Genomic DNA, 17,109 nt, shown 5'->3' on the forward strand with positions numbered 1-17,109 from the left:
AAGCATGTTAGCTGATCATGCAGGATTTATGATTAACTGGGGCTGGGTTGCAGGCAAGTTCATGTTTTTGGCCTTGTGTGTTGCACTCTGAGTAGACCATATTACAGACATGTAGAAGCATAATGTTTGTTTAAAACACGTCTTGTAGATTAGTACACTGATATTTTAATGCACAAATCAGTGTGATACTAAAATACAATAATAAGGAGTGTAAGCCAGCAAGCCACTGTCTCACTGGGGGGTCAAAATATGCTAATTCTACCTGTGACTATGCTTCATTTAAGTGTATAAAGGAATATAAATGAACCCAAGAAGCTGCAATGTTTTTTAAAAAGATAAAATGTACGACAAAACAACTTTATAGTGAAGTGCTACAATGTCGCAGAGATGTCCTGACCTAGAAGTGTCGTTGTAAGAAAACATTTTAATCAGAAGAGAAAGATCCTTGTTTGAATGATTTTTTTTGAATGCCTAAACAAACTTAATAAACAAACTCTCTTTGTTTTCATGACTGAATAAACTGAGTAAACAAACTGAGCTGAGAGGACAACACAGTTTCACACTGTTTTACTTTGTTTATATGTGGCGGACCCTGCCACCTTTCTAGCTTCAAACAGTGATCTGGAGACCTTATATTCCTCTGAGAACAGCTTGTTTATTTTGTTATGGAGAAAATAAAAATGTCTGAGTTTGTACCTCATTAATATTGTAGATAATAAAATGCGGAGTTAGAATTTATTTGACAAAACTACATAGCGCCCCTTTAAAATTGCAGTTTGGTTGTTGTACACAGGCTTCACCTGCAGGTGTCGCACTGACGCCAAACTCCTTTTTCTTCTCTTATCTTCTCTTTCTTTTTTTATGTCATGGAGCAAATGATTTACCCATATCAACCACTTTAAGTTTAACAGAAATGAAAAAAAATAAAAATTAATCGAGATTATTAATCAATTTGTTTCATTTACTTGCATGCATCAAAGTAAACTGAAATGTGCAAACAGCCTCTACAAACTGGCTCTGGAGCCTGACTGCATAAAGTCTGATGTTTTCCTGTTATTAAAGAGAATATATATAGAAAATCTCGCTGTAATGACAAACCGATCATCCTGACTGGACTGAGGCTGCAGGTCGGTGTCATGAACAGGAGGTGGAAGCTGATCCCAGAGCAGATCTGTGGTCTTCACAGATCCTGCAGCTCCTCAGAGCAGAGAGGAGCTCAGCCGCTGCAGGGACAGAGCTGTGGACTTTCTGTGCTGGAGATGAAGTATCCTACATGTGTTTACCTGAGCTGGACTCTGCTGGCTGTAGCTGTGGTGCCCCTGTCTGTAGGTGAAATGTACACGTCGCTGCTGAACGTGAAGCAGGCGATCAGCGTTGAACGGAAGCTGATCGATTACTTGAGGACTTATATTGACCACGAGGTAGAGAGGCTGGAGGACATCAAACGGTGAGTGAAGAAATCATCATGCATGTCAGAGAGATGAAGAGTTAGATTAGTGTGTTAGGAATTAGATGGTGAACTGACTTCCATTGAGTTTATGTGGTGCAAGAAGCCTGCACCTCCAAAGTGTGGAGACAAATCCGATCTAAAGAAAAAGTCTCAGAATGGAAAAGATAGATCTGAAATCCCACTTCCACAAGTTAAAGAAAAAAGTAGATGAAAACTGAACTTGATGAAAAAAACATATATTTTCATGGTAGCAAGTCATAGTTATGAGATGAAAAAGCCTTGATTATGGGCTAAAAAGTCACAAGGAGATAAGATGATAAAAAAAGATAAAATTATTAGATAAAAAGTCATAATTATGGGCTAAGAAGTCTTAATTATGGGCTAAACCTCTTATTTATGGGCCAAAAAATCTTAATTATGAGATAAAAAGTCTTAATTGTGGGCTATAAAGTCCTAGGGAGATAGAAGTCAACATTTATCTAATAATTTAGACTTTTTTGTCATAATTATTATTAACGCAGCAAGTTTTTGTAAGAGGGTGAACATGTGGAGGTTTGAGGAAGACATGGTCATGCTTTCAACACGTCACCTGATGACGTTCATGTCAGTTCATGTCTTGGTGCTCTGATTTCCTGCTCAAGCTATTTGGCTTCACTATCTAATGTTGTAGGAATAACACAGTTTAAGTTCTGCTTCACTTTCTTCCAGTCAGTAACCCTCATTTTGCTGGGAACACAATGGCTGTTGGGGAGCGAGACATATCAAGTGTCTTCCCACCAGTCTATGGTCATGATTCAACAGTTTGTCTGTGGAAAGGACTCTAATTTTATGGAGGATGGTGGTTTTCTTGTGGTGTGGGGTTGGAAAATGAGTATTGTCATGCATCAGCTTTATTTGTCGTTTTAGCAAAATATAGAGGTGATGATGCTCTTTTAGCTCTCCATCCTTCATATAGAGTCTACGTTATCCCACAGCACGACACAGCTGAACATCATGCATGCAATGAAACTGAAAAACTTTCTTTTCTGTCGCCTTTTTTCTTCTTCCTCAAGAGCACCATAAGGTCCCCAGGACTCACGTGCTGCATGTGAAGCTGACTAAGTGTTTGGCCTCCTTCTTTTCTTTCCCACAGCTTCTATGCCAAAGTGTCCGACCTGCACACTGAACTTTACAAAGGCCCGGGGACTGCGATGGCCAACCCTCTGGTGGCGTTCACCCTGATCAAGCGGCTTTACTCGGAGTGGCTGAACGTCGTCTACAGCAACGAAGCCCAGGAGAACACACAAGGTTGGCTCACTGGTGTCTTCACAGACACATCTGGTGGTGATAACTAAACACAACTCCTCTTCTCTGCTGTCACCACCCAACCCCCCACAAAAGTTCACCTTTTGGCCCTCTGCTGTCCAGCCCTCAGGTCCAGTTACGAGGAGGAAGAGGCTGAGCTGCCCAAACTGGAAGACCTCCAGGGCGCCGCTAAGGGGCTGATGAGGCTGCAGGATGTGTACGCTCTTCAAGTTGCGAGCCTCGTAAAGGGTCGTTTCCAGAGAGTCACTAATGGCGAGTCCACTGATGTCTACCTGCCCACAGTGTCCATCCCGCTGTCCGGTGATGACTGCTTTCTGGTCGGAAAGGTACGCAATCAATTACTGCCTTTATTGCTTCCTCCCATTGTCCCATGCTGCAGATGGGTAATCTCCCTCCGTTTTCCTGCTCTGGGGGAGGTAAGAGCTGAAGGGATGAATGAGTATCTGTGTCTGTCTGAGGTCAGGCCCCTCCAGTGATTCACACGAAAAATCAAAAGAGGTTGTGAGATGATTAATGAGAGAGGAATGCTGAAAAAACAAAGCTCTGCTTAACAAGTGTTAATTCATTTTTTGGACTTTTCTCTTATTTTTGCTTTTATGTGTAATGCCGAAAAGTGTTATCTCTATGGGCCTCCAACAGATATTTAAATGAAACCATCTGGGAAGTTTGGTGGAACCTGATAACAACTCATAGACATCTGAAACATGAGGAGGAGCCCCAGCTAGGACAGCTTTTTTGAATGTGGTCAAGCGCCAAAAAGGTTGGGAACCAAAGCCTAACTAGTAACTGTTGCTCAACAATAAATATAGTGAAGTAAAAAGTACAATAGTTCCTTCTGAAATAATGTGAAGAATTTGTCATTTCCTAGTTCAGAGTATCCAAAAACTATGTTGTTTCCCACCAGTTTCCCAGCCTCCAGGATGTAATGTGAACATTTAACGTTTCTGCAAACCACAGATATGCCCAAGGTTGACATTTGTTGGCATATCACGCTCACATTATATGCTTATTAGCAGACTTTCTCTTCACGAGGTGGAGGTGACGCTGGTGGCATTATTCACGTCCGTTTCTGTTGCTACCAAAACTGGCAATTTTTCCTGGGAAGGTATTTTAAGATAAACCTAACCCTAACCAAGTGGTTTTTGAAAGTTCAATCTCAACAAATGGAAAGTTGCAACAAAAAGAAACATTCAGATTTAACTTATCTGTGGTTTAGCAGAAGCGTACTTTGCTTACATTTATTCTGGCGATTGGGTTGAATAAAAGTAGATGTATGAAGAAACACAATGAGAGCATGTTAAAACAAGTCTGTCATCTCTCGTGGTAACCTTCTTGAAATGAATAAGCTGCAAGTGCTCATGTGAACTAATAACACGGAGAGATATTTGGAAGATGTTGCTGTGAGAACTTCCCTCTCTGATGAACATCCCATTGCAAAGGTCTGCAAAACAGTTTTATCCCAAACCTGTCTGTCACTGTGTGGTGGGAATACAGACAGTACAAAGTCGAATTCCTCTCATGGCGTGCCTGGGAATCAGTTTCACGTGAAGATAAATATACCATTATACAAGTATGAAAGAAAGAAAAAAGGTTTCCCCACAATAAATTCCAGTGTTTATGTACAGTGGTGATGTGTGAGGGCAGGGCGCTGTGTGGGAGAGTCATCGTCCTGTGTGGAAAAGACATTATCTCACGCAGCAGAAGAGTTCGGAGCAGAGCTTGCCTTCAGTTGTACTGCAGCTGAGATTATTTGAGACAACCTGTAAACAGAGATGCTTAGTTTTAGGGTGTTGCCAGCACAAAGGCTGCCTGCACGTGCTTTTATGTGGCTGGTAAACTGCTCCTAAAAACCAGCAGGACTTTTTAACAGAGGTTTGTAGCTTTTCTGTATCATTTACAGGAGTTTTAAAGCAGTTTGAAGTGAATCCCAGCTGATGTTTCCCCTTGAAATCTGCAGAATATTCTCTATTTTTAAGAATTTATTGGTCCACTTAAGACGAAAAGCTCCCAAATGATAGGGTGTAAGGTTGTGAACTGGTTGTATAAGCGTTGATAAGTCAGTGTGTGTGTGTGTTTATGTTTGGTTAAATGGTACACTGGGATTTTTGTTTGTGCGCATGATCTCTTTGATGGGAGGAGCCACATGCCTCCCTGTTTCTCTGTGGGTGCTGTCGGTCGTGCAGTCAGCACCTACTTCATCAAGTCAGGTCAGCTACAAAAGAGGTTTGAGAGCAGGAAAAGAGAGAGAGTGCAGCCAGTGTTCATGAAGGTAAAAATAATGCTTGAGGCATTCGTTGATCAACAGGCCACAGTTTACCTGCTTGAGAGCTCAGACAGGTGTAATGTGTGAAACTGACTTTTTTTAACCTAATACTTCAAAATATTTGCTGGTTCCAGCTTCTCTTTGGTATTATATGGTATCAAATGATAAATCTTTGGCTTTTGACTATTGGACAGACAAAACATGCAATTTGAAGATGTCACTTTCGGCTCTGGGAAATTGTAATGAACATTTTTCCTTTTAATTTTTGGACATTTTATATGTTAATCAAATAACCAATTAAACATGTTATGTAATTGCCACCACTAAGGGTTTCTCTATCAGAACAGAACAAAAGAGTTGCTGAATGTTGTGCAGGTGTAGGCAGGCGGGGCGGGAGGTCTTAGCCGCTCCTCAGCTGCTCAGAGCCGGCCAGCTGGAGTAGATGGTCAGAGTAAACACCCCGAGTCACACTGGAATCTGCTCTGATTCTGAGCCAGTTACTGACAGCAGGAGCTCACAGATGACTTCTTAACTTTTCGGATAAAAAAATCGATTTATTTTTACTCCTGTTTATCAACCTGGCGACAGCGGCGATCCACGAAGGTGACTGCGACTGGAACTAGAGGAGAAATGTATTTTACTTCATGAATGTAACGTTGCAGAGAGGAGAGGGCGGAAAGGAGAGAGAACCAGAGCCTCTGGTGAGTGCTGACTTAAGTGAGAGGTTGAGCTGAATTCAGCGTGTCACTGCCTGCTTGCTTACGTCTAATGTACAGTGAAATAATCTGGCTGTTTGGAGGGAATAAACACAGGCAATCCAGTGATCAAACTGACTTTGTTGGCAGTGAAGTCCATTAAACAACTGCCATTGCTGACGAAAATCTATCTGATGTGACCCAGGCACACTAATGTTCAAGGACGAGGGAATATTTTAGCTTCATTCATGCTTCCTTCCTCACTCTCTGGCTCTCTCTCAGAAGTTACAGCGACAGACGACTAAATGAAATGCACCGTTACCTTGAATAAACTTGTGGATTTTCGCTGGGTTTGAACATTGCTGGAAACATTTGGGATAATGGAAGTATGCAACAAAATATATAACAGGTCCCAAACTGATACTAAAGATAATCACGAGTAGCAGCCCTGAGTGAGACAAAGAATTCAGAGTCATAATGAGCAAAAAATCAAGACTGAACACGACTAATTGTTACATCACAGCCTGTAGTCAGCATTTAGGTCAATTAACGCTGCTCTCATTATAACCCTCATTAAATCTGGTAATCTCATTAAGATCAAGATCTCTAATCCAGGAGAGACTTGTGGTACAGCAGAAGAGATAAGTGCAGAGATCAGACACAACAAAACACAGCCAGCCACACAAACGCAGCATCAGAAACAATCAGAGATCTCTAAAATGGTCCAAAATGAAGTTTTAAAGTCCCAGCATGACTCCGACACAAGCTAAAGTAGCCAAAGCAGTTAATGCCAACTGAATGACGTGAGAGAACTGGCTGAAGACACTGCTTTGATTCAGGCTGCTGCCTCTGGCCCAAAGTTATCATCACAGCTAAGATCAGTCCACAAATCTACAACAACAGAGCAAGATCTAGCAACCATGCATGTATAAGGACCAGAGCTGGCTGACATTCTGTCCTCAAGTCCAGTGCCAGAAGACGACCAAGCATGCCAACACTTGGCTGCCTTTGGGATGACTGTCTACCAGAAAGAAGTTTCTACTTAAATGTCCAATAGTGTTATTTTTAAGTAACCCAGGTGTTTCCACAGGTGGCCTACGAGCAGGGAGACTACTACCACTCTGTGCAGTGGTTGGAGGAGTCGGTGCGTCTCTTCAGGGGAACGGGAGGCGAGTGGAGCCCGGAGAACGAAGGGACTCTGGAGGATGCTCTGGATCACTTGGCCTTCTCTCACTTTAAAGTAGGTGGAAGAACACATGGGAAATGCTCGCTCATTTGTAACATGATTAATGGCTTGAATTCCTGCGATTCCTCTCATTGTTTCAGACAGGAAACGTCTCCTATGCTCTCAGTCTGTCTCAGGAGTTACTGCATCACGGTAGGTCTTTTCATTTAGCTTGTGTGTGGTGCATAAACAATCCCCGAAAAACCCCTCTTTATTTTTGTGAACAGCATGACTCGCCTTTTTAAAATAAAGCCTGTACTGTAATTTAGAAACATGCCCTATAATGTTTGACTACTGTGTTGTTTACACGTTTCTTCTCAGATCCTTTGAATGGAAGAGTTTTGCAGAATGTTGAGAAATATGAGAAGCTGCTGGTTACGAGTTCAGCCACATCGCCGAGGGGCGACGGGCTGAGGAGACCTACCTCCAATTATTTAAGAACCAGGGACGCTTACGAGAGACTCTGCCAGACTCGAGGCTCTCAGGTATTTATCACGGTTAATCATTGTGAACACACACTGTGTGTGAGGAAAATATCTGGTAGGGATCAGGGATAATTGAACACAACAACCAGAGGATTGTTAATTGTATAATTCTCCAATGGAATCCTGCTTTTTCCTTTTTTAAATGTTCATCTGTCAACGTGCATGTGAGTGTATTTAAGAGAAAATGATAATAAATGTTCAGTGTAGCCATGTTAGAGCTAATGTTATAGGGTACAACTAATATGAATAAATATGTTTTCTATTCCAGTGCAGTTTATAATCCTTCTTTACATGTAAATCAAGAGTCTTAGGAATAGCAGAGGTTTGATCTAAATGCTAACATCAACATGCTAATATGTTCCCAATGAAAAATGCTAACATGCTAATCTTTAGCAGGTATAATGTTTATTATGTCGCTGACGACCTTTAGACGGTATAATAAGTCAACGTTACTTCTTGATCTGAAAAGTAAAGCCAATTCAGTAGTGCATTTAACCTGCAGTATTTCTAATGTCCAGCAGGAGGCGACTCCACTGGTTTTTCTCGCTTTCTTTAACACTGCAAGGCACGTTCATCGTTTTCGGGGGTTTTTTATTTCGTTTAGTTCCTCAGGGAATAATGATCAATGGATCTTGATTTTAAAAAAAAATCAGGAGTACTTTTGTACAAGTACAATTTGATGCAGATCCTAGATCTTGTGAGCTTATGGTTAAGCAGTTATGGGTGGTTTATAATTATATATTCTGTTTATTATATTTTGAATATTGGATTAGGCTTGATTGAATTAAAGGGGACTGTTGGGCCTTGGCGGAGGACATTAAAACTCTGACCTTATGGTCGCTCTTGAAGACAAATCTAATCCAAATGTAATTAGAGTTTTCTTGGCCATTGAAGACTTTAGTTATACTGAGGTCATATTTGCTTTTATGTCGACTGTATGTGGGCGTATGTAGAAACAATGCAGATTGAAATTGTTTGCGGATGAAAAAGAAAAATAATTCTTGTTTTGATCTTGTTAATGGACTTCAGCTGTTTCTCTTAGCAGCCAGTGCATTTTGAAAACCCCAAACTTTTCTGCGACTACTTCACCAACGACGATCCCGGGCTGCTTCTGCTGCCAGTGAGACGAGAAGTGCTGAGCCTGCAGCCGTATGTGGTCCTGTACCACGACTTCATCACTGACACTGAGGCCGAGGACATCAAGGGGCTCGCCCAGCCGGGAGTAAGTGCCAGCACAGCGCATTTCTCCTCATCACTTGTGGCTAAAAATGAACTGCAAAACGAAACATGTGTCTCCAGTATGTCAGCTTTTTTGCAATCAACACTGCATTTTTTTAGTTAATCCAATTAGGTCTTGGTTGGTTTTGTAATCCCATGTTTTGTTCTTTTCTCAGGGTTTTTCTGAAGCTTTCTAACCCTTTACAACAGCAAGAGCTCGAGAGAGGGAGAGTCTGTTAAGTTTGTTGAACTTGAATAGAACAAATAGATGAATCATGGTAGAAAACAGATTAAACATGTTTTTGTTTCCATGTGAACGCCCTATACTCACATAGAAGAGTCAGGTTTTTATAAACATGTTTCTTTTACAATTAACCAAATTTAAGGAAATTGCTTTTACGTGTCCATGTTCATAATGTTTGTTTAGGATTTATTGTGTCTGTGTTGATTTTGGCTTTCCTGGTATCACCGTTATTTCAGGATGTTTCCCAGGACTTTAAATTGTCCTCCAACCTCCTGGACAGCTGCCCGTTTATTAGCTTTTTGTTGTAAGTGTAATGAAATTGGCAGCCTTTGAGCAGGACTAGCAATGTTGTCATTACCTAAAGTGGACTTCCCCTTCTAGCTTCATATTTTCATGTCCCACGAGCTATGCATGGGCAGCTGTTCTCCACTGACTGAGTTGTCACTTTTTGATCCTGGTCATCCTCCACATCCTTGTTACTGTCATTATGTTTAATGTTTCTTTGCCCTCTGACTCTGAGCATTCACCTGCACTGGTACTGTTTGTCTCAGCTTCATTGCTGAGAGTTTGTGCTCCTGAACACACAAGACAACTTTTTGAAGTCGTCAGCTCAACTCAGACAGTTGTTACGGGTTTTTTTCACACTGCATGACTGATCAGCTACAAGAGGTCACACACTGCAAAATCACACACACAAGATGAAACGCAGGAATGGATTTGATTTGCAGCAATGAAAAAAAAACAGGAAGGAAAGAAAGTGATGTGGGTGAGAGGATGGATTATGATGCATGGACACTTGCGTAGGATGCAGCATCAGCTCTACGTAGAGCTTATGTGCAACCATAAATCAACCTTAGCGCATCTGTTATAATAATCCAACCTATAAGGGGCCTTTAAGCATAATGACAACTCTTCTTTTAATTCTTCAGGTACTTTTTATTGATTATACCTTGTCGTTGCACATAGTGCATTGAAAAGCCACATCAGCCTGAAGTCAAGGGGCAGAGTTGTCCTACAAGACCTTGAATCAAGATCTAAATATTTTTTTTATTAAAAGCATTTTCAAACTCAAGCTGTTAAATACCAGTGCTTTGGTGAGCCACCAACCCAAAGCCCAGAATCCTGAATTCATCACAGCCAGAAATGTCTCGAGCACAACCAAATATGAAGGAGAATGTAAGAAATTACACTTCGAGTGGGTCATAAGTGAACATTGAGAGGGATTACTTTAGTATGATTTTTAGGAAAATCCTGCAGATTATACCTGAAAGAGTAAAGGTGCCTATCAAAAACCAGTTCTGAATATGCATAGTATATTACTCTGCTCTGCTGTGGGGCTTTTAGGCTGCCGGAGTCTAAGCCAACTGTTACGTTTTCCTACTGGAAAGACCGTATGGAGGACGAGTTGGTCTACTTCCAAACATTTAGCAAGGCCTAAAGGAATGAGGGATGCATTTCTATGTAAACTTGGCTGAGAGCCTCAAACTGTCAAAATGACCCCGCTGGGCTCCACTGGTGAATATTTAGTCTAATATCATCGAGCTACAGTATCTATCTGAAAACAGTTTTTTGATTTTCTGCTCATTAAATGGAAAAGGACAGCGCATTGTCCTCACTGCTCGCTGACTCAGTGACTTTAGGGAATACTTGGTGGGCTAACTCGACTGGTGCCCTATGGTTTCTGTGAGGTTTTGGCTTTGTTCAGTGAATTTTCCGTCCTGTGCTCGCATGGAAACCCCTGTACTTATTTCATCATTATGTCAGCTTGTGGGTTTATTGAAAACAGGCCCAGGGTATGGTATTAGTTTGGAGCAGAGAGCGGCATTCGTTAGCCATGAGCACAGTTTGAACCCTGCGTACCAATAACACAGGCCTGTTGTTTGGAGTTAACAAATCCGTCATTGTAGTGGTTTCTTAGTGATTAATTTTTTGACTATTTTCCCTCTTGTTTAATGGGCCGTGTGCGGTGAGCTCTTTGGAGTTGAATGAAGTAATGCCTCTCGCTGCCATGAGGAAGTCATCAGGAGTTTGATCTGCCAAATTTAACAGAAATATTGTGTGACCAGTTTTCTGCAGAGAACATTGTGCCACTCAAAGTACCCGTTGCAAATTAAAATAAGCAGAACGCAGGGACTAGTCCATATAAATCACAGAGGCTTAGTTTTAAGCCGGGCTGTCCAAAACATCTGGACTTAACCCAGCCTCCCTTCCAGACTCTGAGGTGATGAAACCTGTGGAGGAAGTAGGATGTCTGAACTCTATAAAAACTCCTATGTATATTTTTTGCATAATTTGTGGTCACAATAATAAGATAATAGAAGAAGATTGTAAATCTGTCATCGCAGCAGCTTTTGAATTGTATTCATGCCATTTTTCTCTCAATTTTTATTGACATGTGATCGGAGCATGCCGTCATGCTCCCATTACTCACATTGCTCTCATTTTGTCTGGGCTTTGCAGCTGGACATCAAAGCTTTGCTGCTGCAACAACCACAAACATAAAATGCTGTTTTCTGTCTTTGCTGTCAAGTTGAGACGATCTGTGGTGGCAGCTGGAGAGAAACAAGCAACAGCAGAGTATCGCATCAGCAAGAGGTACAAATTACTGTAAACACTTTGTTGTTTATGACAGATTCTTGGAATGGGCTGGTCTTGTATTGCCATATAAATCTGCAGCCTATGACACTGAACAGCATGTGAACGATGGAGAAATAAACTATCAATTGTGATTTGTTATTTATCAATTGTCTTATTTCTAGTGCATGGCTGAAGGGTTCAGCACAGTCCACTGTTGGGAAGCTGGACCAGAAGATCTCCATGCTCACAGGTCTGAATGTGAAGCACCCATATGGCGAGTACCTCCAAGTGGTGAATTACGGGATCGGTGGCCATTATGAACCTCACTTTGACCATGCTACAGTAAGTGGTCTGTTAATCGACCTGTAATGAGTTGATTATATGGCTTAGGGCTGGGCGACAAGGCTTTAAAATAATATTGTATTGTAATTGATCGATATTTTTAGCCGACTTTTAGCTCAGTTAGCCGTGTAGCTAGTAGCAGCAGTTCTGGTGTTTACCCATCTAATACAGGAGCTTTGGACAGAGACGGGCCGAGGATAGCTGGTTAGCGTGCTAACTTCAGTAGATATCTCTGCAACACAATACGTTGATGTCATTTCCTTGCATTCTATTGATAATTTTAGTTATTTTTTAGTTTCTGCAAATAAAACTCCGACACATATTGCACCTTTAATATGGTTATAGACTTTGCATGTTGTCCGTGCTTACATTCAATACTATAAATCCATTTTCTAATTTTCCAGTCACCTTCGAGTCCGGTGTTCAAGCTGAAAACTGGGAATCGAGTGGCGACCTTTATGATATACGTGAGTGAAGTCTTGTTGTAAACGTCTAACGACCCTGACAGCAGCCTGAGCCTCATGTTCCTGCTTTTCCAAAGCCCGGGATTTAAAACACAGGTCAGGCTTCTGCCTGACTGTGGAACAACCTGCCTCAGAAACTCAGACCAGATCTGACCTCACTGTCTAGATTTTACTTTTATAGATGTTCAGTCATGGAACAAACTTAAACCAAACTCTCTTTTCTGTCTCAGACCTCCGTTACACAGCCTACTTCTGTTTTCTTCTGTTCATGAATGAATCCAATGTGAACATTTTAGTTAAATTTGATAGTGATTAAAAAAAAAAAAAAGGGAAAACCCTTTTCTATGGCAGCAGACATGAGCCCGTAAACACAAGACACAACACTGAAGGAATGTCCTTTTTCCACAGCTCAGCTCTGTTGAGGCAGGTGGCTCCACAGCCTTCATCTACGCCAACTTCAGTGTTCCTGTTGTGGAGGTAAACACTCTGCTAACATCTCAGAGGAGCTGAGCGCAGCCTCTTTTTGTCTTTGTGTCATTTTCTTGCCTGAAGCTTGATTATTTTCACCTCCCTCACATTCTCTGCCGCAGCTGTCAAAATGGTAAAAGGTCAGATCATAACAACAACAGCACATGAGATTCTTCACCACAATACTGCTATTGTATAGCAGAGCCTCCCTGAGGCCTTCCCCGGGGTTTAACCTTTCACCTTTCATGTTATTGAGCTCTCACTTCCTGCCTGTTTATACAGAAAATAACTGGACTTAATAAGCCCATAAAATAACTAATGAAATAGTGTAACTGCAGGGGCTCCTGTGCTTGAAATCCAGCCTGAGATGTTGGGATTAAACTGAATTAATTGATCCACAGGAAAATAATCGTCAGTCGATTAATCATGTAGATACATTTTAACTCTCAAAGACTGCCTGACTATCCTGTATTTGTTTTCTTTTTCCTGCCCTATTCTAACAGTCAGCATCAAGTGCCATACAGTGTTTGAGTTTCAGTCTGGCTCATTTAAAGTCCCAGTTTCAGATTTTACTCTGAGAATGGATGAATTTATCATAATTTAAAAAAATGGTAGTCAAACTGTGGCGTTTTCTTCTTTGTTACTGTTAAACTAAACTTCACGAGGTTCTGTATGAGTTATGTCAAAAGATGTACTTTAGACTTCCATATGAATTTTTGTCTTCATCTGTCAGTAGGTTATAGCCATTTATTATAATATTATTCCGTTGTTTTTCCACCTCACAGAAAGGTGCCATCTTCTGGTGGAATCTCCACAGAAACGGTCAAGGAGATGAAGACACGCTGCATGCCGGCTGCCCCGTGCTTATTGGGGATAAATGGGGTAAGAGTCTGTAGACTGAGTGTGATGGAGCCAGAAAGAGATGTGAATATGGAAAATAGCAGACTTGATCTCTTAGACAGATTGTGATTTTTCACATCATTATCCAGTATTAAGCTCTCCTTTTATACGGGAGCTAATGCACAAGAGCTATTTCACATCTGTGCTGCATTAAGCGTTAAGAGATGTTAGTGAGTACAGTTCAGACACTGAGCGTTCATCTTGGAAGCTAAACATCTGCTGCCGGTTGGCCCAGATCATCAAACTCCCAATGCTGAAACAATTGCAAGGCACCAGTTAAACCAACAGAAGGATATTAATCATCACTAAGCAGCTGCAGAAGAATTTGGTGGCAGTGTTGTTTCCAGCAGCCACTTTCCTGATAAGAAATTAGTGTCAAGGCTGTGCTCTTTGAACGTATTTGCACAAAGGTGCAAGGTCAAGAAAACCTTTGTTTTGTGTACGTTCCAGTGGCAAACAAATGGATCCACGAGCACGGCCAAGAGTTCCAACATCGCTGCAGCCTGAACCCTGACGAGTGAGCAGGGCGGAGCGATAGCTGGGCCCCTTTTCGTTCACAAGAGCCAGCCTCTACAATTGAGAGGCACACTCGCAGGCAGAGAGAAGTATGGAGCCAGAAAAGTGAGCACACAAGCAGGGGAAGGGGAGAGAGCCTGCATCTGTGATTGGAGCCCCGGGGCCCCAGGGAGCCTTAAGCGTACAGTACACTGCTGCAGTGGACACGGTTAGCACAAGGCTGAGAGGCGGGGTAGAAGAGGAGTGGGGCAGCTGGCAATCAGCCCCCAGAGGCCAAATGTTCTCTTGCTCCTACTGGCCAGTTCCTGCAGATGGAGAGAGGCCCTCTGCCTTCGGACACTGAGCTGGTTTCAGTTAACTGTGCTGGGCTGTTTGCCTCCTACTGACATTTTATGCAGCCCTTCGCCTACACTGGGCCCACCGGAGGGTCTGTCATTACAAATCAACACAGCTGAACTTCATGCAGACTCTCAGAACATTAAATAGAAGTTTAATGTGCAGGACTGAATCACAGTGAAGCGTGTATGAAACACTACACCAGTCATCTGGAATATTCAGTGTGATGTGATGATGCACCGAAAAATAAAAGCTGTTTTTTTATTTTTGAGTCGATTTAAATGTGATAATTCTTCAACGAAGTGCTGCAACAAGCACATACAGAGTTGGGAGCAACATCAACAGTTACAACCTACATATAGTGTTACAGATTACACGTGAGCAAAAGCTTGGTACGCAATACATGACTTTGATGAAAGTTTCGTCCCATCAACATCAACCCAGTGTTTACGTGTGTCATACTATGTAAACTGTCAGCAACTTGTGTACCATAAATGTGTTTTCATGTACTGTGGGAACGTGTAGTTCACATGAATGCCCTCTCAAGTCTCGGAAAGTCAGAGAAAATTTTGATACACGAGTCGGTGAGTTGATGCCATATGACACAGAAACACAGCAGCCCAAAGTAAACATTGGGTCGATGGTAATAAACTTTGAACTGTTATGAAAGTCATGCCTCGCATATCATGTTTTGCCTTGCATATCCAGTTTTGCCTAGTATCAGTGCTAAAATTTCAAAACAACTTATTTTTGGTGTCCCTGTTGCTCCCACACTCCAACATGACGCACATGAACGCACCGAAGTCAGAAGAACAACTTCCCAACTCAGGAAATGGGACCATCTGAGAAACACGTGAATGCAGCATCATTTCTCAGACTTTTTCGAGTTGTTTCTTTTTCAGCGTGAGAGGGCGTTCATGTTAATTTTCCCAGTCAGAAAAAATTTTTTCCGGTTATCCTGACACCACATGAGAGAACAGTTAGTGGCACATGGCGGACTCTGTGGGAAAAGACCCACTCCCTCTGTAGGTTTTAAGGGCTCACTCAAAGCTAACGAAAACACTGATTGTTATTTTCAGATAAGCATACAATAATATAAAGAGAATTATGGATTATATTCCATTTCTGTCAATAAGTCCTACACACTGGACCTTTAAGGGCAACGTGTGTTCAAGAGGTTAAAAACAGAAAGTTGAAGGTGATTTTTTTTTTTAATGTTTTCAGATTTGGTTGATGCACATAAGCAACAGTTTTTGAAATTCTTCTGTAATTCGTCATCTCAGACCTCCAGGCCTCTTTCAGACTGGTGCTATGAGTCAAAGGAACCAGTCATTGTGTGAGTGTGCCTGTTTATTCCCAGCTGACTGAACGATGTGCTCATCGCTGCCTGTGGGAGACTCTTTCATTTTGGTTTGATGTCACTGCTGCTCGTCTAATGGAACAGATGAACCAGATCTGTCAGCCTCTTGTTGAGCTTCTGTGGCCGGATTGTCATTAATCACACTCTGCACGCCAAGTGATCGGTAACCTGTCTGCTCCAGATTTCATGCCTGAACTCACACAACCAACACTGTCTGCATACCACTCCAATATCTCAGATATCTGTCTAACTAGGTCATAACATCTTAAAACAGAGTGAGGTGGGAGCCTCTATATGAAACCTTTTTGGGGCATGAAAAATACACAGTGATACACGTTGTCCTTCCAGCTCAGCAGTGTACATAAACAGAAAATCTCTCCAAGCACACACTGACACAGAAAACATAAGAACCGGATATATGCTGGATACATATTGCACATTCCTGAGTGTGCACTAAACAGCAGGAGTTGATGGATGTGAAGATCCTGCCTTTCTGCAGCTCTCTCTAGATTTCTGTTTGGTTGCAAACATTCATATAAGAGTCATTTAAAACATGGTTATAGCTACATTTAGACGCCAAACATCAAGTATCTGAAACCACAAGTTTATTTAATTAAAGCAAATGGACACAATATTCCAAAGAAAAGGTTTAAAATGTCTTTCATCTGCTTTATAGTGACACATATTGGAGCTACTTGTCAGATAATTTATGTTTTTCAGTTTGACTTGAGGCAGCAGTGATTAATGTCTTCGAAGTTAAGATGCTTTTTATGCGGTTAAACCAGAAACAGAAGATCTGAAATAATCCATCTATCAACCTGAAGCCTAACTTTTCCCAGAATTCAAAGGGCTTTGTTGCGCACTCTTCCTACACACCCTCAGCGGCCCTCACCGTTACCATGATCACCACAACAAACATGGCTGCAGAGGGGAAGTGTTGCTATGCAAGAGCATAGTAAGCATACATGACTAGACCTTAGGTCTACCTCAACACATTGTCAAGTACATACAGTAAGTTTGAACATTACCAAGCAGACTTTTTTCACACTTTGGGAACTTTTGAGTCAAGTTTTAATTATTTATTTGCTTCAGAGTCAGTGAGTCAGTGCAACTGATGGAAGGAAAGACTTGATTATGACGCTGACTGACAGAGAAGCTGCCCTGCAACAGCAAAACAGTAAAACAGAAACACAGCAAGCTTCTTTTAATCTCAGGTTCAACAAAGAAAGACAATCACTACATCCTCCTGTCAGTGAAATGA

At 41.6% G+C, this 17,109-nt stretch overlaps 1 protein-coding gene across 2 annotated transcripts; it reads left to right on the top strand.

Moving 5' to 3' along the window:
• Positions 1-1,114: 1,114 nt before the first annotated feature.
• On the top strand, positions 1,115-14,759 carry p4ha3 (prolyl 4-hydroxylase, alpha polypeptide III). Of its 2 annotated transcripts, none has more exons than XM_084351121.1 (13): positions 1,115-1,447; positions 2,583-2,737; positions 2,858-3,081; positions 6,804-6,953; positions 7,040-7,091; positions 7,260-7,423; positions 8,466-8,645; positions 11,416-11,480; positions 11,645-11,804; positions 12,209-12,271; positions 12,677-12,745; positions 13,522-13,618; positions 14,087-14,759. In XM_084351121.1, the coding sequence occupies exons 1-13, from the start codon at positions 1,137-1,139 to the stop codon at positions 14,155-14,157; spliced, it is 1,761 nt and encodes a 586-aa protein (XP_084207247.1). In that variant the 5' UTR covers positions 1,115-1,136; the 3' UTR covers positions 14,158-14,759. The 2 variants fall into 2 exon arrangements, with proteins under 2 accessions (XP_084207247.1, XP_084207248.1); XM_084351122.1 differs by having other exon boundaries at positions 8,469-8,645.
• The last annotated feature ends 2,350 nt before the right edge of the window (positions 14,760-17,109 follow it).

Source organism: Pagrus pagrus (genome assembly GCF_965226575.1).
Source record: "Pagrus pagrus genome assembly, chromosome: 4".
In the NCBI taxonomy this organism is placed as follows: Eukaryota; Metazoa; Chordata; class Actinopteri; order Spariformes; family Sparidae; genus Pagrus; species Pagrus pagrus.

Bases quoted from the DNA above. Each gene is read 5' to 3' on its own strand.
- p4ha3 (XM_084351121.1), top strand. From the start codon at position 1,137: ATGAACAGGAGGTGGAAGCTGATCCCAGAGCAGATCTGTGGTCTTCAC. The intron at 3,082-6,803 runs GTACGCAATCAA...GTGTTTCCACAG, and splicing joins ACTGCTTTCTGGTCGGAAAG to GTGGCCTACGAGCAGGGAGA. The intron at 8,646-11,415 runs GTAAGTGCCAGC...TTTGCTGTCAAG, and splicing joins AGGGGCTCGCCCAGCCGGGA to TTGAGACGATCTGTGGTGGC.